The sequence below is a fragment of the Balaenoptera physalus genome (assembly GCF_965194825.1).
Source record: "Balaenoptera physalus genome assembly, chromosome: 13".
NCBI lineage: Eukaryota > Metazoa > Chordata > Mammalia > Artiodactyla > Balaenopteridae > Balaenoptera > Balaenoptera physalus.
In genome coordinates this window covers 106,438,513-106,463,551 of record NC_138892.1, presented here as the reverse complement: position 1 = coordinate 106,463,551, position 25,039 = coordinate 106,438,513, and the positions used below count along the sequence as shown (strand labels likewise).

The 25,039-nt window shown below is 38.4% G+C and overlaps 1 protein-coding gene and 1 long non-coding RNA gene across 20 annotated transcripts in view; one reads left to right on the top strand and one right to left on the bottom strand.

Moving 5' to 3' along the window:
* The window catches only part of ERC1 (ELKS/RAB6-interacting/CAST family member 1), a 415,918-nt gene that overhangs the window by 304,477 nt on the left and 86,402 nt on the right, over positions 1-25,039 (bottom strand). For 12 of the 19 annotated variants that reach the window (XR_014252746.1, XM_082422084.1, XM_082422073.1 and 9 more), the window contains exons 3-7: positions 23,223-23,639; positions 11,374-11,448; positions 6,009-6,164; positions 4,681-4,773; positions 1,502-1,669 (exon numbers count right to left, since the gene is read on the bottom strand). Coding sequence is in view for 18 of the 19 variants with exons in the window: in XM_082422084.1 (XP_082278210.1) it covers positions 1,502-1,669; positions 4,681-4,773; positions 6,009-6,164; positions 11,374-11,448; positions 23,223-23,639 (909 nt within the window). In the remaining variant the exon portion in view is untranslated. Of the gene's footprint in view, positions 1-1,501; positions 1,670-4,680; positions 4,774-6,002; positions 6,165-11,373; positions 11,449-23,222; positions 23,640-25,039 lie in introns of all 19 variants that reach the window. The other 7 variants (XM_082422090.1, XM_082422076.1, XM_082422086.1 and 4 more) reach the window with 6 other exon arrangements.
* LOC309641747 overlaps positions 1-25,039 on the top strand; it is a 112,336-nt gene that overhangs the window by 86,015 nt on the left and 1,282 nt on the right. The gene's annotated exons all lie outside the window — the stretch shown is intronic.

The following is a 25,039-nucleotide window of genomic DNA, read 5'->3' as shown; positions in this document are numbered from 1 at the left end:
CTCTAATAAAGCCACAAATTAATAAATTTGCAGGTAACATTTTTCAGATAATTCTATATTTGCAATTCCCTGAATAAACCTTAATTTAGCTTGATAAAAATGTTAAATAGCAGACCTTCTACATAAAATTTATGCCAATGAAAAGAAAAGCAACAATGTTCTCTTACCATTTTAACAGTTTACATATATTAGCTGATAGTATTACAAGAATTAGAATGATGCCAATAACTGACAGACAAAGACCTTACTATGGGCCAGGCACTAGGAGTGAATAAATTAGTTTAATGCTAACAACCTAATGAGGCAGGACTCCTCTTCATCTTACAGATGTAAAACGAGGCACAATGAACTTAAGTAATGTGCCCAGGACCCTGGACCTGGTAGCAAGTGGTAAAACTGAAGTTCACACTCAGTAACTGTGACTCCAGAGCCAGAGCCTTATTTACCCCAAAATATCCCTCTGAGGTATCATGATAAAATGAAACGTGATCAAAATAGAAAAAGTATAAGTTGTAAGGAAAATTATAAATCCATCATCCATATCTCTCATTTTCAACAAAATCCCAAAGTGTAAAAAAATAAAATACTACATGAAACATTTTGGTCATTTTCCCATTCCTCCTCGCTTGAAGATTCTGAACTTCTGGGTCTAAGATGTTTTTATGCATTCTTTTTACTACCCATTCCTTTTTCATTACACTATGCCTTTATTTATCTATTATCTTGTTATTTAAAAGAAAAGAAAAAATTAATCCATACTATACGCTTCATTTTTCTTCTACACAGCAGAACTGCTTACCTATTCCTACCTAAATTCTCTATTTCATTGAGATCTTTAGAAAATATTTTCCTTAAGACAGTAAATCCAAATAGCATCATCAATTCCTTCTCATTGCAAATATGATAGATTCTCATCTGCCTGGAATTATTTAGTGTGTTCCTACCTCTAATCAAGGCTGGCAGACTAGATAATCTTCTAATATTTCTAAAAATGCTAACTTTATTTTCAAACAGGACATGAAGGAACGTGTCTAATCATCTGCAGTTCAAAACAAGATTTATCTCAAACATTTCTAGATTCCACAGTTTGCCTACTTAAAGCTATTCATAATACCAAAAATTAAGGACACTTAATAACCCAACACAGGCTGACCAAGCTCACTCCCATTCATGACTGAAAGATTTACCACGGGTGAAAACAAATGCTTTTACAACTATCGTTTCATTTCATAACATTAGTTTAAAGTCTACTTAGAAGCACAGACTTAGTCAAAGTCTAAAGTATCAAAAACATATATTAACTGCACCGGTTTAATTTGTTAGATACAAGAATAGAAACAAGATGGTTATAGTTTAGTACTATAACTGACCACATGGCTAAAGAATCCATCATAACATTATTCATAGCTCCCGTATCTCAACACAACAAGAAGTGCACAGGTAATACACAAGAAAAGGTGCCAAGGAATGGGCTCCGTGCAAATCCCACAACTCCTTTTACCTCGGTCTGCAGGATGGCGGCCCTCTGCTCCTTAGCAGTCAAGGACTCCTTCAGCACTTCAATGTGTTGCTTGCTGTCTGAGAACTGGTTGGTGAGTGTTTCTAGCTTTGTCTGTAGGGCTAGTAGTTCTGTGTCCTTTCTGGACAGCTCCTGCTTCACCTGACCAATCTAGAGAAGAAGAAAAAGCAGTGTAAGGAAAAAAGAAATAAAAGCACCACCTCTGATCTGGATCTTTGACAGATCCACGTCAAGATATACAGCATTAACTTTATGACAGGACACAATTCATCTTTTTGCACCATCTAATCTTAGCTGACCAACCCCCCCCCAAAAAAACAAAGCTTATTCAACTAATAGCAAAATTTCCAGTTTTCATTTATTGTCTCCCCTAAACTTTTGAAATCCATTAGAAAAGGAATGGAAGAAGAAAAATTCCAATTCACTTAGATGACTATGAGACAGCAGTAAGCATCTGAACACGACTAAAGCAGTTTTCATCTTATTAAGTCATAAGAAACTTCAAATCATACAGCAGGATTAGTGTAGATGGAATACAGAAAGAAAAAAGAAACTTCCTACTATTGCTATTTAAACTCAAAAGCTGCACATTTATTTTTTCATTGTTTTTTTTTCATTCTCAAATGAAAGTGTACATAAAGTCCTTCTTAAAAAGCCACTTTAGTGTTATAAGGCATTATAAACATGTGCTTTCTAAAAATTATATAATTTTGAGGAGTTAGGGGTACTGACCTAAAAAATAGATTCCACCTACGAAGTTATATTACCTACAACATGTCATATCAACTAAATGGATAAACGTATATAACCTAAATAATGAACGCATAAAATCTCACTCTGTAAGAATCTACATGTGTAATCAAATTTGAATTACTCTGACAGAGTAATCCATAAATCAACAGGTGCCACTCACTCTCCCATAAATTTTTCTCATCTTAACTTAGAAAACATTTAACATCAAACATCTCCTTTACATTTCTACTGTGTTTCTAAGAATTTTTACTCTTTTATTCTAAATGTAAGCCAAATTAACAGAAATCATATCTGTTTTTACATTGTATCTACTGCCTAAGCAAGGTAGCTATGCACTAAAATATAGACTCTTGGAAGTATAAATTTGACAAGAAGTCAGTAATCTCAGTATCACTGATGAAACAAAAAATACTTTATAAAAAGTTGAATGTATCTAAAGTATTTTGACTGTAATAATCTTAGGCATAAGGGACAAAGTTTTTGAGAACAATTTCCCATGAGAAAGTAGGAAATAAATTTTACTGTAATTAAAATTACTTTTAAGGAGCACTAAAACTAAACTTATAATTTACTGTTCTGTTTCATCAGGAAGACAAGCATTTTTCTCATATGCATGAAATCTCTACTTACAAATATAATATTCATTCATTCAACAAACATTTCTGTGTGCTCACTGTATGCAAAATACTCGCAGCTGCTAAGGACATCAGTGGAAGATAGCTGTAAACAGCAGCTACTTCCATCCTGTAACACAGATACGTACCCAGGAGCTGCCACATACTGTAATGGTGTAGCATCTCTCATGACATCCCTTTACCAACATCCCACCCCTAACAAACAGAATGCACTAAAAACACACTTGTGGTATGAATGAATAGTCAGGAAAAACGTTCAAAATGTTCTCACCTCATCAGCTAAAGAACTATGGCTTAAAGATTACTCGAATTTCCAGCTACCTCTAGACCATGTGATCAAAAATAAATATAAAATCTCAGTTTCCTCATCATCTGCATTACTAAATAATCCTCAAATAATGCTATACTGACCATAAAGACTGAGAAAAAGAAGAAAATATCCTAAATAGAAGAGTTTAGAAGCACAAATTTTCCTTAAAAGTTAGGAGCATAAGGCTTTTGCAGTCAATCCCATGTGAGAACGAACGAGTGTGTCTTCTTGGGTAACTACTTCTCTAAGCCTTGGTTTCCTAATCAGTAAGATGGAGAAAGCAAACCAGTGCCACTGTATTGCGTACAGATTAAACCAAAAAAATGTATAGAATGCTTAGCCTGTTGTTTGACACAAAAAGAAATTAATAATACTAGCTGAGGAAAAAAAAGTTATAGATCAACTTCTCCTCTAGACAATACATGGTTACAACAAACCAAAATGACCCTTTTAGACAAAATATCTCACTTTTCTATCTATACTATAAAGTGGTCCATAAATAGCAAACACACTAAATTAGCACAAGTGATTTTTTTTTTTCCTTTAATGCTGCATTCCAGTCTTATCCTACCGTAATTTTCAGAAGCAGTTTTTTTCCTGACACTTGTGAGACAAATTTGTGCACAGCCTAGTATAGGGCAGTGAAGTGCAGAGCTTACCAGCACAGGTTCTGGAACCAAATGGCTTGTGTAAAAATCAAACTCTGCCTCTTACTAACTGTGCTTCCTGAGCACCACTGTGTTACCTCAGCTTCCTTATCCATAAATTGGGTTGAGAATATACCTACCTTAGTAGGTTATAAAATGTTTATAATAAGTACTCAAGTGTTAGCTATTTTATTATAATCATTTTATCACAGTTTGAAATGAAATTTCAAGTTCTCTAGACAGATGATTGAGCTACTGAATAGATTTAGAGACTTTAAGTTTCATGCTACTTCTAACTGACTAGATAACTAAATAAGCTAATCACTTCTATACATCTGTTCCAGAGAAAGTAAAATTTGTTGCAAAATCACCTATCGGGGACTTAAAGATGATGTCTACATATGAAGGTAAAGCACTTCACTCAGGAAATCAGATTCAAATAAACCCTGGGTGATGGACCTAGAACATCTGCACATTCTTTGTACCTAAGAAGAGAAAGAGACCAGTCACATAAATCACCAAGTTTCTGGTTAACAGGAAAGGAGTCGAGAAAAAGCAGCTTTGAAGCACCATCCACACAGTGACAAAGCAACAGTAAAAAACCAGGGACAGGGCTTCCAGAGCACATGAGGGCTCGCTGCACACAGCGTGGCACGTGGGTCAAACCGGCGAACAGGAGTCAGTTAAAGAGCAGAGCAGGCTGGTTAGTGCTAGTCCCGGGCAAAGCTGCCGACCCCAGAGTGGAAGTGTGAGCACCCAGGGCCAGAGCAGCAGGGCCCCACTGCGGGGTCACTGCACGCAAAGGGTAAATCTTACGGCAAAGACCTCGGCCTGAAGACCAGCCGCTCTCTTTTTCAGCTCCTCCCCTTGAGCCTCTTTCGAATTTAGCTCCTCCTTCAGTTGCTCTACCTGTCACGACATTGTTATTCTTTTTCACTCATGTGTCAACTTAGGTCTTCTTGTTATCTGCTTTTGAGCCAGAGCAGTAACTGGAGATAACAATAACTCATAGAACACAATCGAATCTGCTCCCCTAATTTCCTCTTCAAAGGACCCTAGATGGGCTCACTATTTTCACAGGGTAATGGACTGAAATGTGCTAATCAGCAAATGGGAGGCAGAGATGACATTTTATTTTGTTCTCAAGTTAGAATGATAAATCAAAACTAACAGAAAGTTGGATATGTGAATTTTTAAGTTCTAAAAGTTACATGAAATTGGCCGTAGTCATTGATAACAGCTTCTTAAAATAACAGAGGAATATTCTACTGACTTATATGCAGGTATGGGTACCACAGAAAAAAAACAGAAACTGTATCATTAAAGGAACAGTTTTCACTTCTGAGAAATTAGGGAACTAACACAATTGGGATATGGGGGGCAAGGGGAGGGGGAGAAACACTTATTTTCTAGCTAATATTTTATAATTGAAATTATGATCTTTAAAACACCACAGACCTGATAAACTGATAACTGTAACAAACTAAATCCTCCAATTTGCCTAAAATAGTCTATAGGATCAAAATAAATGCCTTGGCTCTAAAGAAGGAATACCGTGACTGAGGTTATAATACAGACTGATATGTCTCAGCGATGCCTATCGACTGTACATACACCCCAAGTGCACGTGGGAAACGATAAACCTGATACACATGGGTCTTCTCCAAGGGAGAGCGCAAAGGGCTTTCCTTTAGGGAACTGCGTTTGAAGGGAAAACACGATTTTATTTAAGCCATTTCAAGAAAAAAAAAGGGGAGGTGGATTCAGTCTCTTAGGCTGAATTTGACTTCTAAATTTGTTCACAAGACATAGAGAACGTGATGTTTCATATAGTGAGAAAAACTCATCTGGATGTAATCTTACTAATCGCCTCAGAAGTGCTGGTAGACATGAAATGTTAAACTGTGATAATACACACTTAGCCTCATACAAGTAATTTTCTTTTAAGTGAAATCTGAAATAACTATACAACATCAGTAATTCTGACTTTAATTCTGGGAAAGTTCTATCTGAAAGAATTACGGTACAAGTATTCTTCCCTGAAGCCTGATAAAACAGCGTTAAGTCCATCATCACTAAAGAAGTAGGAACATGCATCAATTTTTCAAACCCCATTTAAAAATTACGGTATCACACACCATTACCTTGTTTTTCATAAATTTAGAATGGCTCCGATAGACCTCCATTTGCTTCATTTCTTCCTCTCGTTCTTCAGTACTCAAAGCCCCGTTCGATTTCAGCATCTGAATCTCCTCTTCCAAGTCTCGGAGCCCACGCTCCATAGAGGAAATTTTTGAATCCTGAGGACAAAGGAAGATTTAGACATTAAAGTATTCGCAAAAAGTCAGAGAGGTTGCACAAGCCTGTCTTTACAGATGTGAAATTTAATAAAGATAAACAAATATGTAGAAATATTGCAACTGGTGCCTTGCTTCTAAAATATATCCTTCATGGCCATATGGTGGAGAGGAGGAGGACTGAGATCTATAGTATGATTTTTCCTCTATCCTTTCCTCTGCACCCTTTTGATTAAAGTTGAGAGTATTAACTAAAGAAGTAGAAGCAATAGAAAACTAGTTAAAGTTTCTAAGTACTTTACGGTCAACAAACTTCTAGTGAAAACATCTGTAATATTAACAGTAAAACCTTTTCTAGCTATAATATTTTATCGTTTTACTTGACCCCTAAAAGGCTTATTTCTGCCCCCAAAGGAGTGGGGAAAAGAGTAAGAAGGTTTCAAAGATTGACACAATAATGCGTATAACCGTATCTACAATAATAAAGATCTGATAACCTCCCACTGCAGAAAAACAAAGGGATGAATAATTACGTTAACAGTTACACTTTATCACACAGTGGTCCCGCCTTTTCCACAGTTTTACTTTCCGTGGTTCTGCTTTCTGTGGTCTCAGTTACCTGAGGTCAACTGTGGTCAGAAAATATCAAATGGAAAATTCCAGAAAAAAACAATTCAGAGGTTTTAAACTGTGCACCGCTGTTCCAATCAACATGATGAACTCTCACACCATCCCATTCTGTCCCATCGGAACGTGAATCATCCCTTTGTCCAGTGTACCCCGGCCCGTTAGTCACTCACAGCAGCCATCCCAGTTATCAGATGGACAGTCCTGGCATCACAGTGCTTGTGTTCAAGTGACCATTTTTATGTGACAGTATTTTATTTAATACCGTCCCCAAAGCACAAGAGTAGTATGCTGGCAATTCAGATTTGACAAAGAGAAGCCGTAAGGTGTTTCTTTTAAGTGAAAAGGTGGAAGTTCTCGCTAAGAGAAAAAATCATATGCTGAGGTTGCTAAGCTCTACAGTCAGAACGAATCTTCCAGCAGTGAAATTGGGATGAAGGAAAAAGAAATTCGTGCTAGTTTTGCTGTTGCACCTCAAACTGCAAAAGTTACGGCTACAGTGCATGACAAGTGCTTAGTTTAGATGAAGAAGGCATTAGATTTGTGCAGTAAGATACTGAGAGAGAGAGAGAGAAAATGAGACCTATTCACATAACTTCCATTACAGCATACTGTTATAACTGTTCTATTTTACTATTAATTACTGTTGTTAATCCCTTACACACTGTGCCTAATTTATAAAATTAATCATAGGTATGTATAGGAAAAAACACAGTATATATAGGGTTTGGTACCATCTGTGGTTTCAGGCATCCACTGAGGGTTGTGGAACCTATCCCCTGCAGATAAGGGGAGGCTACTTACTGCATTAGTAATCTTACTTATTCGCTATACTTCACCATGCATTTCAAATATCTCATAATGATTTCTAAAAAGAAACGTCACTGTCCTTGTAAATCAGCATCACCACGAATATCACCTCCTAGTACAACATCCGTCTATACTCATTTTCTTGGTTTTGTCTGTCACAGTATCTAGTGTATCCCCAGATTACTTTAGCTGTCATCAATTACAGAAAAACTCCTACAAAGAATAGATACTTTTACATCTATAGTTGCATATGCTTATTCACCTAAGAAGTAAAGACCTTAAAGAGCATAAATTCAGTATAGCTTTATTTTATTTGGAATTTTAGAGAAACCATTCCTTTAAGAAGAAATTTTGAGACTGACTTCCTCTTTTCACTTTACCTCAAGCCTGTCTTGACTGACTTTCCTTGTTATCTGAGAGTTAAAGGATTTATCATGAGACAATTACAGCTAGCTATTTTTAGGTTGGGGGAGAGGCGAGGGCTGTACTCCTCTGACTTGCATTGCATTACCTTTAAAAATAACACAACAAAAATTTTCTTTTACAAATCTATTCAAATGAAACTTACATTTGGTTCAAAATTAAACATATTAAATTAACAAAATCAGAGACATTCTAAACCTAAACCAGGATTTTGACTTACTCGTTTAAAACTATCCCAGCCCATGAAGAATAAATAAATAAACAGCTTCAAATGCACTATCTGAAAATCCCCACGCAGACAGAGAGGCAGCTCTTGACCAAATCAGACACTCACTATCAAATCATGCACCATAAAATCTGCACCTAAAAAGGGACCATAACTGCAGCTCTGAAAGCCATGAGGCAGAAAAAGAACCTGCCAGGCTACTTTCTGGGATGAGGCCAGAAAATTAACGCCTGGTATGTTGGACTAGTTGTAGCACCGACCAGTACTCAGGCTGGGTTTATTTGAGGACAGCCCTTTCCAAGGAGGTTTCTTACTCCTAGAATGTATAATAACTAAATAAATAAATTCTTTATCATCTTACTACTCTACACTTCCCCAGCCCTGGGTCTCCCATCATTAATCAACCAACCCCACTGAGTCCACTGAAATCCTCTTTTCCTTGTTAAATTTCCCAAATGCTCAACTTTTTTTCAAAAGTTGTCTCCCTGCTCTAAGTAAACCCAGGCTTTCCCGAAGGATATAATTTCCCCCAACGCTCTCCAGTGAAGTTCACTAATCCACCAGCATCACAGAGTGGCAGGGAGAAGTGTGGGCATCCTCCAGGTTCCTCCATGCTGCTCCCATTTAAAGCTCACACTCCTCTTCACTCTCCCTCCGCACGGCTGCCATCTAGGGGCTTCCCCGTCACTCCCGTCGCTGAAGAAGTCTTCAGCACCCGGCTGACAATAGATGTCTCCTTCAAATGCCACTCTTGCCATAATCCTAGGATTTCAATGTCCGAGTTCCTTGACATCCGTAATGCCAACGCCCTCATCCTCCGGTCCATTTTAGCTATCCAGTTTACAGGACCACATCACCCAGGCCTCTCCTCCCAGGCCTGACACACCGTCACTCACATTAACTGCTGCTCCTGCATCTCACAGAGTCCTCCACCTCCCTAACTTCTACACTTTCTCCCAACCTGCCCATCCATTCTGAATTCTCTTCCTTCCTATCCAGGCTACAGTCCTGGACTCATCATCCCAACTACTCCTTCACCTCCACCCTCAATTCACTTGCATCCCAGTAATTCTGCCATATCTACCCAGCAAAACTCTAACCCTAGAGCAGTCCAGTAATTCCTCCCTGCTCTTCCACTGCTAAAGGGAAAAGAAGAAGTTAGAGAAGGGAGAAGGAAGCAGAGGGAAGAAAGTGGGAGAAAGGAGGAGGGAGAGGAGGAGGAGAGAGAAAAGAATATTACATCACCTTGAAGACAGCTGGGCTCTTTTATCGTCCACCATCACCTCCTTTCCCATTTCCCCCAAAGACCAGTCTAGGTCTTCATGATCCTCTCAAGCTCATGCCACACTCTCAGCATCTCAGCTATTTCATCTGCAATTTCAACATAACATCCATCTGACCCCACTGGGCCACCAGAATCTCAGTCTCTTGCTTCTTAGCAGAATGGCTGGAGGTTAACACAACTTAAAATAGATCTATTGCCAGTTAAAACCAGTACACTTCCCTGTGCCATCAAAAGGCAAGCAAAATAATTCTGTGAACACAGGTACACTTGTGTGTTTTTAGGTTCCAACAGGGATCAGGAAATAACATGTACAAATAAACTTGTGGGAAATGTGAATATGTAATTAAACCTTTCTAGAGGCTGTTTACAAGATTATGTTCAAGACTATGAATTGTCTAACTATAAAGAACCCAGAATCCACTAGTTTGGTATTTGTTTGGTAAACCCTTTCCCCAGTGAGAATAAAGATGTACACAACAATAAAAACAAAGTTTTAAGAGGAAATCATCTAAATTAAGAGAACCATTCTGATAACTGTACTTGAGAAGCATCTATTTACATAAAACTATTTATATACCAAAAACTAAAGATTCTTGTCACATCAACAAATATTAAATGAAGGCACATGATGCAAAACACTGTGTCAAACTTTTTAGGGGATACAAAGAAGTTAAAAAAAGAGACAGAGAGGGAAGGAGGGGGAGAGGGAGGGGTCCCTATCTGTAAGAGTCTTCTAGCTCTTGCAAGAAAGAATATGTTGTTAATAAAAATAATAATAGCATAGCAGCTAACACTGACTGAATGTTTACTATGTGCCAGGTCCTGTTTAAAGTGTTTTACTTGTTTTAATTAATTTAAACCACAAAAGAACCCATGGGATAGGTACTATTGTTATCACCATTTATCAATAAAGAAATTAAGGCATGGAGAGGTTAGGTTACTTGTTCTATGTCATACAACTGGTTAAATAAAGCCAGATTTTGAATCCAGGGAACTTAACATAGAAGGCAAGTGCTTAGTCACCAATCACCATAACGTTCGGCCTAAAGATTTCTAACTACTCAGTAACTTGAAGGAGAAGTTTTCAAAATATAGTCCGTGAAAACCTGGGGGTGCCTCCTAGCCCTTTTGAGAAGTCAAAACTATTTTCATAATAATACTATGACTTTATGTGCCTTTTCCGCTGTGTTAACACGTGCACTAAAGGTATAAAGGACAGGCAAAAGCGCTCGTGCCGCTGGACAACAGCGCCAAACCGTGCTAGCCGTCAGTGTGTTCTTCAGTGTCAGCACTCTCAGACAAAAGAGAAAAATAAGAAAGAACATTTTTAAAACACTGGCTCACTTAGGAATGTCCCTGGTGACTTTTCATATGCTCAGCCCTTGAGTATGTATCTCTGTACCATGCTGTGTGACGACACAGGAAGGGGCCAGGCCCGGCTGCTGCACCTGGGTGTGACGCCGCCCCCAGGACAGCACTGGGTGCCCTGTGAGCTGCAAGCCCAATCAGGTGCTTTTTTCACGGAACCCTATTCTTAACTCGAGAGAAGAACTGACACACAAACTTGGTATTTGGCGGACATTTTCTTAAAAACAAATGGAATGAGTCATTTTAAGAGAACAAGGGGCCCCGATATCAAAAGGTTTGAGAACAGCTGACCCCAAGAAATGCTGGACAAGAGGAAACGAAACTGAAGTTCTTTTAATGTGTCATTTTCATTAAGTCTTACTATTTCTTCTCAGTCTACAAAATGAGTGAACTATTATTACATACCACTTTCTTAAACTCACACATTAAAGTGTGAAATGACACATAAGATTCCTTAGGAAGTTCTCACTTACCTTCATTTCGATAACAGTTTGCAGAGCTTTAGTTTTGGCAGAATCGGGGGCATTCTCAAATCTCCGATGCATCTCCTATACAAGAGAAGCAAAAAAGAGAGTAAGTGTCCTCCTTTTCACTCTCATTTTTTCAAGAGGGGAGTGGAGAGGCGAGGGAGTAGTAGTTACATGCAAAGATGACTACCCCAGCCTTGTAAGACACTCTGATCCACTTTCTGTCTTCCTGACCTTTCCCTGTGGACCAGGGAGCACACAGACTGCATTCAGGCTAAGGGGTACAGGAGGGTCCCTGTCTCTGCACACCTGGTTATACACGGTAAGTCACACAGACCCCAGCCACCACAAGAGGTGAAGCTCCGGCACATCCCCAGGTTGTGTGTCACTCTTCCACAGGACTCCAAGACATATCATCAGAACTCCAAACAATCCAAAAAGGGGATTAGAAATAGTCCCTTTTTAAAAGGAGAAATCAGAACTTCCCTGGTGGCGCAGTGGTTAGGAATCCGCCTGCCGATGCAGGGGACATGGGTTCAAGCCCTGGTCCGGGAAGATCCCACATGCCGCAGAGCAACTAAGTCCGTGCGCCACAACTAGTGAGTCTGCGCTCTAGAGCCTGTGCGCCACAACTACTGAGCCCTTGCACCACAACTACTGAAGCCTGTGAGCCTAGAGCCCGTGCTCCGCAACAAGAAAGGCCACCGCAATGAGAAGCCCGCACACTGCAAAGAAGACCCAACACAGCCAAAAATAAATAAATTTATTTAAAAAAAAAAGAAAAAGGAGAAATCAAAGTAGCCACAGTCTGCACTGCACAAAACAACTGAAAGCATTTGTGTGGACAACCTCCTTTGCATAGCATCCTCCCCCAGAGCAACAACCACCGGGCGACCTACGGTGGAAATCTCTCTCCAGAGGAGCTACAATCAGAAAAAAAAAGAAGGTAAGACTGCTGAACAAGTTTCCTAAACAGTCAACAGGTAGCAAATGGCAGAAAAACATAGCTATTTTTTTCAATCCAAATGTCAGTGCGTTCAGGATCAGAAAGGAAGGAAGGAGATGGCAGAATATCACAGTTAGGGTCTTCAAGGACCAACCTGAAGTTACCAGACCTCCTCAGGCTATTTTCTTGTCAGATTCTGTGAATGTCTCTGAGTCAGCCAGTACTTCCAGAGTACCCTGGTACGGCCCCTTAGTGATGGCAGAGAATACAGATGGATATTTTCCATCTGAACAGTGCTGGTGAAATTCTAGCCCTGCCCTCTGCTCTGCCCATTTGACATGTATATAGATGTTTACTAGGTCACTCAAACTTATTTCATCCAAAACAAAACTTGTGATTTTCTCCTCTTTAACCTAGCCCCTCCTCTGAAGACTGATGAGTCTTGCCCATCTCCTTAAATGGCATTACCCTCCCGGTGGTTCAAGCCAAACAGCACAGTGTCTCCTTTCATTCCTCCCACATCTTCACTTCCTACCACCTTCTAGAGCAGGTCCTAATTGTTCCAGCTTCAAAAGATTTCTTGAATTTATCATTTCACTCCACTTCCAGTCTAGTTTAAGCCTAGATTACTACAACAGCCTCGAGTTAAGTTTCCTTTCATTTCCTTTGTCCATTTTAAAGAAAGCAATGGTGTACTCTAGATAAAGCATCAACAAATCATGGCAATAGTCTGTTTTCAATCCTTCAACAAGTTTCCTATTTACTTCTCACCCTCTACAAGGTCAACACAATCTGATCATAACAGACAGAAGACTAGCCCTCCTGTCATAAACTATGTTAAAATTAGACAAAAATGCATAAAGCAACTGTTTTCAGACACTGGAAAACAAGCAGCACAGAAGTATGATCCTTGAGAGAAGAGAAACTAACAAGGTTATGGTCCAGACTTGCTATCCAATACGTGATGCAGGGAGAGGAAGACCAAACAGAAAACAGCAGTCCCGCAGAGCTCAGAAGACAGATCAGTGGGTAAGAGTCCCAAAGACAGGAGAAATGTGCAGAGCAGAATGACAGAGAGGAAGAAGCTAGCCAGAAAAGCAGCAGTGTCTGATCTGACAGGGGTCCCCTGGAGTCTCTGACCAAATACTAAGCCTGCATGTACAGGGAAAGACTCCACAGTGTCAAAGAACAACTACTGGGGACAGAACAACTACCAGAGAGCTATGAGTTGAGCAACTACCTGAACTCACATGGGGCTGGGAAGAATTCAAGCTCCAAAGAGCCAGAGTGGAGAGAACATCAGAGGCACTGAGCAGAGACACCAGAAAGGCCACGTCTTAGGAGTAGAGATAGTCTAGCCCTGGAGGGAAGGCTACCTAGATTAGAGCCAACAGAGTGTAAAAGCAAGTCTCGTTAAGGATCGAGTTAATCCACAATTAACCCCTGCAAGATAAAACACTTCATTAAGACAGTAAAATGCAGAACACATTAATCCAGGACAAAATCTGAACACATTAGTTCAGGCCATAATCACCTCTCACCTGCATTAAAACAACAAACTCATCAGTTACCCCCCAGCCTCCAGTCTGTCCACACTGGATCTACTCCCTACACTGTAAACAGGTGATAAATTGGGCACACAGATATTTAATAATATGTTTAATAAATGACTGCAAACTTTAAAATGTAACAAAAATAAAATGAATCCTGCTAATTGTAAATAATCATCACCTCTTAATAAAGTCCTCTAACCTACACTTCACATTTTTCACTTAATATTTCTGTATCTACTTGAAATACTAAAACTGCATTTCTTTGAAATATCTCACAATTCAGACCCTGAACTAATTTCATATGACATCTTTCCCATTACCTACTTCCAAATTAGGGAAATTTCCAAATGCTTTACAGTGAAACTATTACAATTTCATTTTAAACTCTAGCAAGCATATCAGCAATATATAAGGAAAGAAATCCATTTGAATAAAAAAAAATCCTCCTCTGCTAAGGAACTAGGGTGCACTTTAAACCATTCACAGGCATAAAGCTTTCCTGTTAAGATCTTGTAAAACCTATCAGTCGTAACAGATTTCCATTCAAAGGCCTGCGCATTAAAGCTTATTATGAACACATCCTGCAGTCAGTGGGCTGACCAACTCCCCTTTCCCAGAGAGCACATCGAGCCTCTGACTCCTGCACTGTTCATAAAGGGAGAGGACTCTGGGAATAAAAAAGAATGTACCATTCAGACAAATGTAAGAAGTCGAACGTGCTAGTGCTTGCTTTATTTCGCTCTTTTTAGCCTGAAAATTTTCACTCTACACAAATTAAAGAAAGCCCAGAGATTCATACAGGTAGAATTATCTGGATCTTGTTATACTGTCAACTGTGGTACACGGTAGAAAATGTGTTCAGTTCCTCTCACTGATTTAATTAAGAATAATGACTAGAGAAAGAAAACAAACAAGTTAGGAACAAAATTTCTCCGTTGTTAGTAGTTTCTTTCTTTTTAAAAGTAGTCAACATTTACTTACACAACTGAGAGAAAGGAGCATTTGTGACTGAAAAGTAGTACTTATGTCTGAAATTTCTTTCTTTCAAGTTTCAGGTTTTAGCCTCCAGCACCCTTGGTTCAAGGGTAGATGTCCCTTCAGCAGATTTCAATCCTCCACACAAGTTCTGGGCTTACTGTACTCCACACGGAGAAGTGAAGAAGGAACCCTCACTACTCCTCCTGTACCTCAACTCCGCCGTTGTCAGACAGCACTGCACTTTGACCCTTTACCATCTCAAGTAACAGCATGCTTCTGAGAAAACATATCTTCCTGTCAAAATGGAAATGAGGTATAAATGACACACCAAAAAAAAAAAAGATGAGGAAGGATAACCTGAATCAGTAAGTTATGCGATGCAACTGTTCACACTTTCCAAAATCACTAGGAAAGGGAAAACTAACTAGGGACCCTTTTTCTTTTTCAATTCTTCCTACTCTTTGTCCAAGGCTTCTATTTTTTTTCTATATATGTTTATTTCTCTTTTTTTCCCTCTAACCTCCTCTGCTTTTACCTTACAGTTGCCAAAGATACGACAGGCATTCTTCAGACATGTTAGAGCCAAAATTCCTAGCCTAGGACCTAGTTAAAGAATAGGGTTGTTTTTTTTTTTAAACATCTTTATTGGAGTATAATTGCTTTACAGTGGTGTGTTAGTTTCTGCTTTATAACAAAGTGAATCAGTTATACATATACATATGTTCCCATATCTCTTCCCTCTTGCGTCTCCCTCCCTCCCACCCTCCCTACCCCACCTCTAGGTGGTCACAAAGCACTGAGCTGATCTCCCTGTGCTATGCGGCTGCTTCCCACTAGCTATCTATTTTACGTTTGGTAGTGTATATATGTCCATGCCACTCTCTCACTTTGTCACAGCTTACCCTTCCCCCTCCCCATATCCTCAAGTCCATTCTCTAGTAGGTCTGTGTCTTTATTCACGTCTTGCCCCGGGGTTCTTCATGACCTTTTTTTTTTTTTTTCTTAGATTCCATATATATGTGTTAGCATACTGTATTTGTTTTTCTCTTTCTGACTTACTTCACTCTGTATGACAGACTCTAGGTCCATCCACCTCACTACAAATAACTCAATTTCATTTCTTTTTATGGCTGAGTAATATTCCACTGTATATATGTGCCACATCTTCTTTAGCCATTCATCTGTTGATGGACACTTAGGTTGCTTCCATGTCCTGGCTAGTGTAAATAGAGCTGCAATGAACATTGTGGTACATGACTCTTTTTGAATTATGGTTTCCTCAGGGTATATGCCCAGTAGTGGGATTTCTGGGTTGTATGGTAGTTCTATTTTTAGTTTTTTAAGGAACCTCCATACTGTTCTCCATAGTGGCTGTATCAATTTACATTCCCACCAACAGTGCAAGAGGGTTCCCTTTTCTCCACACCCTCTCCAGCATTTATCGTTTGTAGATTTTTTGATGATGGTCATTTTGACTGGTGTGAGATGATATCTCATTGTAGTTTTGCTTTGCATTTCTCTAATGATTAATGATGTTGAGCATTCTTTCATGTGTTTGTTGGCAATCTGTATATCTTCTTTGGAGAAATGTCTATTTAGGTCTTCTGCCCATTTTTGGATTGGGTTGTTTGTTTTTGTGATATTGAGCTGCATGAGCTGCTTGTAAATTTTGGAGATTAATCCTTTGTCAGTTGCTTCATTTGCAACTATTTTCTCCCATTCTGAGGGTTGTCTTCTCATCTTGTTTATGGTTTCCTTTGCTGTACAAAAGCTTTTAAGTTTCATTAGGTCCCATTTGTTTATTTTTGTTTTTATTTCCATTTCTCTAGGAGGTGGGTCAAAAAGGATCTTTCTGTGATTTATGTCATAGAGTGTTCTGCCTATGTTTTCCTCTAAGAGTTTGATAGTGTCTGGCCTTACATTTAGGTCTTTAATCCATGTTGAGTTTATTTTTGTGTATGGTGTTAGGCAGTGTTCTAATTTCATTCTTTTACATGTAGCTGTCCAGTTTTCCCAGCACCACTTATTGAAGAGGCTGTCTTTTCTCCACTGTATATTCTTGCCTCCTTTATCAAAGATAAGGTGACCATATGTGCGTGGGTTTATCTCTGGGCTTTCTATCCTGTTCCATTGATCTATATCTCTGTTTTTGTGCCAGTACCATACTGTCTTGATTACTGTAGCTTTGTAGTATTGTCTGAAGTCAGGGAGCCTGATTCCTCCAGCTCCGTTTTTCGTTCTCAAGATTGCTTTGGCTATTCGGGGTCTTTTGTGTCTCCATACAAATTGTGAAATTTTTTGTTCTAGTTCTGTGAGAAATGCCAGTGGTAGTTTGATAGGGATTGCATTGAATCTGTAGATTAAGAGTAGGGCTTTTAAACCTCAAACACTGCTGCAAATCTTAACATGAAAGCAGTTGTACTAAACAAGGTTTGTTGACTAAAATATTATAGAGACAAAAATTAACATACGTGTAAATGTTTTAAAACAAATTAGTATTTTAATTTCTTTTTTTTTTTTTTTTTTTGGCCATGTCGTGCATCATGCGGATCTTAGTTCCCCGACCAGGAATCGAACCCATGGCCCCTGCAGTGGAAGCGCGGAGTCCTAACGACTGGACCGCCAGGGAATTCCCAACAAATTAGTATTTTATTCATCACAATAGGATCTACATTTCAAAAAGACAGGAGCACATATAGAACTGAAATATTTATTCAGCCTATAGACAATGCTTGGTATGCATATGGATAGCCAATCCAAAAATTCCATAGCCAATTCAGGTATGTTCTGCCAACAGACTGAGAACCAAACTTTGGTGTATCACAGAATCACCTGTAAAGCCTGTTAAAACTCCATACGCCTGTCCCCAGGCACTAACCACGTCTTGACTGTAGTTCAGTATGTGTCCAATAGATGTCTTCACGCTTCTATCCATCAAAGGAAAGGCACCCCAGTAAACAATACAAAGTCTAACAATAAGTCACGTAACAATGTAATTTCAGTACAAACAGAAAATACAATGCTTAATTTAATTTTTGTTTTTCTTCTTTGGCTTTTATTTGGGGGAATTATTTACCTGCTATCTACAGAATCATGTTCATAAACAAAATGGAAAACTAATCACAAATGTTCCTGGATATGAATGCCATTTTAATGTTACTGTATTTCATCAAATCTAAGATGCCACTGATTGTAAGGTAAACCACTGTTTAATGTGCTGGAAAGAAAAGAAGGAAATGCCTCCAAATAAACCATGACCCAAGCTTCTATCATTCAGAATTTTTATTTTATACTGATTGCAAGACCCTTTTTCACTTATCTAACCATAAAGTTTAATCATGTATCATTTTGAACTGTTATATAATTTTCTCCATACCAATAACTATTTCAATGCTGGTTCACAGCATAATATTACTGAAGACATACTGAACAACAGCTAAAGTTAACATGAGAAATAGCAACAACGCTCACAACTTTGACTAAAATGAGCAGCTGTTAACTGTTTGTGAGTACACAGGCAAACAAATCAAGCAGGACTGTGGCCTTGCTGACAGAGATTTTAAGATGCCATCAACAATAAGACTTATTAACTCAATTTCATACTGTTGAGATGGGGAAAACTATGAGTCTTGGAACTGATGAAAACCCGCTTTTTAAAAAGATGGACAATAATGCAATAATAATAAAACCTATGGATATCCCAGTGTGGCCAGCTCTCAATTCTTTCTGCCTTTCTTGACACACTAGTGATATAATGCACAATAGCCATTTCAAGTCACCACTCACCCAACCTAGAGTTGTTAAGTTCTTTATTAGACTTCCTTGTTCACTCGTAATTCTCCCTCCCCCATTTATTCTCAACACAGCCAGAGTAGATTTTAAAAGCTAAACTAGATCACGCCCTTGATTAAACATTGGCGCAGTTTTCTCTTGCACTTCGAATAAAATTGTTGCATTACCTGCAGGGATCCTGAAGGCAAGTGCTTTGTCTCCTAAAGGGCATGGATTTTTGCTTTGTTCACTGCTACTATATTTCCCTGTGCTCTGCACATGGGTTAGTGCCCAATAAATATCTGATGAATGGAATGAATGACTCTGGCCCTGGCTACCTCTTCAACCTCTCATCTCATGCCTGTCTTCCCCTTAGACAATATGCTTTTGTCCTCTAGTCTCCTGGCTGTCTCCTGAAAACTTCTCATCGGGCCTTTGAAACTGTTAACCTTCTTCATGAAATGATTTTACCCAAATGCTCAGCAAGACTGTTTCAACTTTCTCCAGATCTCCCTTAAAGGGCACCTCCTCAAAGATGCTTACCCTGTTTATCCCCTCTCCCAACATAATTAGACTCAACTAATTTAGTTCCTCTCATAATTATCAGTTTACTGTCTCTCACCAAAGATTTTTAAGTTCTAGGAGGGCATAGACCATGTGTTCTGACATGAAAAATGTATACCCAGCGTGTATCCCAGGGTCACATACATTCTAGAAGCTCAATGGATGTTTGTTGAGTAATGAGCAAAGAAAGGCTGTGGCGAGTGCCTCTAGCACCTTGTCACTCTGGAAACGAAACAGTCGAGCCACATGTTACAAAGCTTTACTCCAAATTACCATTTTAGCTTCTGTTACCTGTATTTTCTAATATACACAAATTTAATTGTTTAAGCCTCTTGCTATGGCAATAAAAGATTCTTTCCTGTCTCAAGATTGTATTAAAACCTTTTTCTTACATTCTCTTCTAGTGTTATTTTTTAACAAGTAGCTCTTTATTTCATCTAGAACTTAATTTGATGTAACTATGTACTGTTTTCCAAATAGATGGCTATTATTCCCAAACATGCATCATATGCTTAAAACTATATTATTTCTGGGTTCTATTCTGTCTCATCAATCTAGCTATCTATTACTGTGCCAGTACCACACATTTTAATATCACTGGGTTTAAAACACATATATCATGAGCTGCTTAAACAAGTGTTCCCACACTGTTCTTCTTGCAAAGAAACTGCAACATCATTTGGGCACGTGTCAAGAATATTCCTACTGGGATTACATTAAATTCACAGAGTTGGGGGAAAGCAGCATCTTTATATTAATGTTCCCATCTACACTGTAATGAAAATTTAGCCCTATCCTTTCCATTACCGTTACTGATATTATTTATTCCATTTTCCTTATCTAACAGCACTGCGTAACACTTCCAGAATAATGTAAATACTGATGAACAGTATCTTTGCCTCTCCCTAACTTTAATGGATGCGTCTTAGTATACGTCAGAGTAAGCACAATTCTGGCTACTAGTTTAAAATATGTTTATAATACACATTTACTGAGTTGTTTTATTTAAATCACGCTATAAAAGTATCATTCAATTCTTATTTTTAGTTCATTTAGTTTAGTTTTCAAAGTGTGTAACATTATATCTAATGTCTTTGAGATAGCTATCAAACACTACAAGGTTCGGCTTCCCTGGTGGTGCAGTGGTTGAGAGTCTGCCTGCCAATGGAGGGGACACGGGTTCGAGCCCTGGTCTGGGAAGATCCCACATGCCGCGGAGCAACTAAGCCCGTGTGCCACAACTACTGAGCCTGCGCGTCTGGAGCCTGTGCTCTGCAACAAGAGAGGCCGCGATAATAAGAGGCCCGCGCACCGCGATGAAGAGTGGTCCCCACTTGCCACAACTAGAGAAAGCCCTCGCACAGAAACGAAGACCCAGCACAGCCATAAATAAATAAAAATAAATAAATAGATAATTTAAAAAAAAAACACTACAAGGTTATCTTTTCCTTTCACCTATTACAAATTATAACTGTGAATGACATATTGAGCCATTCTGGATTCCTAGAATAAACTCCTTTTGGTCAGAATATTATCCTTTTATCATAATGCTGATTTTATCTGCCAATATCTTATTTATAACTTCTATACCTAAACTCATAAGCAAAACTGGTTTGGGGTTTTAGTTTGTTTTCTAACCTTCGTTAGGTTTTAGTATCCAGTGGTCACACTGGAGAAAAAAGAATTGGAAAAGCTATCCTTCTTTCTGTAAGCTCCAGGCTTAAACTTATTTCCCTACATTTCAACTTATTCAACCAACATTTCTTGAGTACCCACTGTGCATTTGTTAGACACTGACAAGATAAATTTCATATATATATATATATATATCTACATCCTTGGTGCAAAAAATTAAGTGAACAATGAAGAAACACACACGGAAGTATACTATAATATTACTGGCTCATCTACATATATGTATAGAGCTGCACAAGGAAGACTTCACAGAAGAACTGAAATTTGAGCTAAGTCTTGAAGGCAAGTAGGAGAAAATGAAAGGAGAACCAGCATTCTAAACATGTGTTCCTGAAGCAATCACTTCTACTTGCTCTTAAATAATTTTAATCCATAGGACTGTGTTTCCTGTAAGATGACGCTACATTACTAATGGCAACTGGAATTGTGTATTGATACAACTAACAAGGCCTATATTTCTTTCCACATTATGTTCAGAAGTGGGACTTAATATTTGTAGAGCTTGTTACTTCAAAATTAGTCTTAAATTCATGTTTTTTCCTACTACTTGTTCAAATTCACCATATTTCTGGTTGTTCTCTGCCAGAATAACACTGTGGCTTTTCATAATCCTTAACTATTCACTATTTATTAACTCCAAAACTCAAAAATAAATGGGCACAGGTTGAAATATTCAGAACAGAAGGAGTAAAAACATAACATTCAAAGTTCATCACGATGCTGGTAGGGTTTTCATGCTGCATGCTATTTGAGATGATTACACCTTCTCTTACAATGTTCTATGGCCAGGCTCCAGGTTACCTCGTTAAAATATAAACTCTTTAAAGTAAACTGAAAGAAACTCAGGATGGTGCCTACAACACAGTAGTTGATAGAAAATTTTCTAAAACAATACAGTCCAGTAATTTGAAGATTGTAACGTACATAGCTGCAGATTAACCGTAAAAATACAGTATATGCTTCTGGGAGGATAAACTGGTCCAATCACTCTGGGAGACAAGACTGATATTCAGAGTTTTGAAAACGTACACACCCTGAGCAAATTCATTTCTGGAAATTTATGCTAAAGAAAAAAATTAATGTACAGGGATATATGGTTAGGGATATTCAGTGCAGCACAGTTTTATAATAATGAAAAATTAACAGTAGTCTAAATTTTCAACAGTAAGAAATATAAATAAATGCAACAGAACATTATAAATTCAACTGAAATTACAAAACTCTACATGTACTGACAAAGAAAGATGTTCAAGACAAATTATTAAGGAAAGCGGGTAACATTACATTATGCATCGCTGCACTACCTAATACAGTAGCCACTACCTACACAGAGATACTTAAATTTAAATTTGATTAATTAAATTTAATTTTAAATTAGTTATATTTAAATAAAATTTAAAATTCAGTTCCTCAGTCACACTAACCACATTTCAACTGCTCAACAGTCACATGCAGCCAGTGGCTACCATATAATGCAGAGAGCAGATACAGACCGTTGCCATCATCAGGGGAAGTTGCTGTTTTGCTGCTTTTAACCGTCTTCCTCACCCTTCATTTAAAAAGGGATTATTCAAGACTGGCACTACAATAGTTCTGAGACTTTTTTTTCCCCCTATCCAAATGTGAAAATTATCTGAAGACTCTGACCTCATTAGAGAAGTAGAGCTGTCATTTTTTTTTAATTCAATGTAAGATAAATTCTTCACTTAAGCTTTCTTAAAATGAAGCGTTATATAGAAAAATGAAAAATTATCAGTAGTCACAGTGGTCAGCTAAAGTCTGAGTTTCCTCTCTAAAAATAAGTGACAGCATACCTCTGTATCATTCCCTCTAGCTGTGCCTCCAGGGCAGCAAATAATTTTTATCACGTATCTTTTACAGCAAGGCAACAGTTTCCATGGAAACCACAGGGCAAACATCCATTACTGCTGCCTAGGACTTTATAAGCACACCGAAACTGAGGGAATCGCTTACTTTCAATTATTAATATTTTAAAATTGAGCCGTAGTTAGCTACTCTAATTCTGGTTTTGTTGTGTGTGTCTCTATGAACAAATCAATAGATGAGTAACAAATCAAGAAAATTCTGTGCCCCTCTAGCAACAAAATGAGTCTACAGAAATCAGGAGGGGGAAAAAAACCCCAGAAAGGTATTAAACCAGTATACATGCCAGCCAATGTCATCTCATACAAGACAGCAAATCAGAACAGAAATCAGTGCAGAACTTAGGTAAGAAAGAAGAAATTCCCTTGCACTAGCTCAGGAGAGCATATAAATTTATCTAGGTCAAAATGCTAACTAATCAGGAAAAAAAGACAGTCATAACAACTGAGAAAGTGGCCACTCACCTCTCTCAACAGAGCGTTCTCTTTTTCCTTCTGCTCCAAAAGGCTTTCGAGGTGGTGGACATGCATCTCTGCCTCTGCCAGTCTCCTTGTTCTCTCATGGTCCTCCTCAGTAGCCTTAGCAGAAAGCCCCTTGCTCTGCAACATCTCCAGAAGCTTCTTGATGGATTCGTCCCGAGCGTTCAGGGTTTGCTTCTGAGTCTCAATCCGCAGCTCCATCTCCTCCAGAGTCTTTCGAAGGAGGAACAGCTCCTTGGCCTGCCGCTCATGCTCAGTGTGCAGCCTCTGAAAGTTCTCCTCCGTCAGCTCTGCCACGCAAGGCTCACCAGTCCTACTGTTACTGTCCTGTTGAAACAGCTGGTTCAGGTCCCTCTGGATCCGCAATTCATCCTGGAGAGCCTGGATTGTCATTTGCATGTGCTGGTATAAAGACAAAAAAGAAAACCCAAATGAGCTTTCCTCCTCAAGTAGCAGAAACAAAGCAGACTACGGGGAGTGAGAAAGCAGCTACCACAGCTCTCAGAACCCTGCATTTAGCAAATGAGGATTCACATTATTCCGTTTTACACTGTCTTTAAAAATGATTGAGATAATCTGTAAAATGTCAGTAATTTAATTTGTGTTTATTACCAACAGGAAACAAGGTAAGTCTGGCAGCTCCTCATTTTGCTTGACTAAATAAAGACACTGTTCAAGATTAACAGAAGGTATTACATGGAACTGAAGGTGAGGAGAGGGGAAAGGCAGGGGAAACCTATAGGAATACGGACACATCATACAAAAAATTTCACCAAAAAACACAAAGGATGTCAAAATACAAAATGACTTTTAAGTGTTTTACAATTAAGTTAGCACATTAAATAATAAACGTAAGAGTGCATGCCAGAATGTGCTTAGCACTCCTTATGTGTTAATTCATTTAATCCTCACTATAACACATGTACTATTATTTGAATTTTATTGATGATGACACCAGGCATACAGAGACTTAAATAACTCACCCCAAGATCACACAGTAAGTAATAGAGCTGGCATTCGAATTAAAGCAATTCTCGCAGCCCACTGAAGCTAGTACCCAAAGGTAATTAGATAACTTGAAGCTTTAAAAACAAAAAAACAAAACACAGAAAACTGAGGCTGTGTGAGCTATTTATACAGAAGAAGATAACAATATAAGTGAGTAATTTGAGTAATTAAATGAAAATGTTAGTGCAGATAAGCTAGTAAAATGTTTCAGAGGGTATATCTTTAGCCTGTATCCCTAACGAAGGTACATGAACCTTTAATCTGAATGGATAAATTCTACAACATTATATAAAGAACCTAAAAGGAAGTTACATCAAGAATCATGTTTTTAGAAATGAAGAAGCAACAATAGAAAATCACCCTTTGTATTCAAGGTATTCAAGGTCTGGCAGTGTGCCGCAGTGGAAGGAAGCTAACCCACAATCAGAAGACAGGAGTTTTAGTTCCAGCTCTCACACTAAAGAGCAACCTAATTTGGAACACATTGCCATCTTTCTGGGTTTCAGATTCCTCATATTTAAAGTGAGGATATAAATGCCTGCACCATCTTTTCACAGAGCTAATAATATCATTGAAATCTTTGTGGCACATACGTTAAAACATACATTGTTTAAAATTTTTGGCAAACTGCAAAACAGCAGTAAATATCTCAAGCAAACGATCTAGCAAGTGTACAAAGACGCTCACTGTTGTTTATACCAGTGACAAAATTAGAAACAACCTAAATGGATATTAATAGGTGATGAGTTAAGTAAATGAGAAATGTCCACCCAGTTTAATACTATGCATCAATT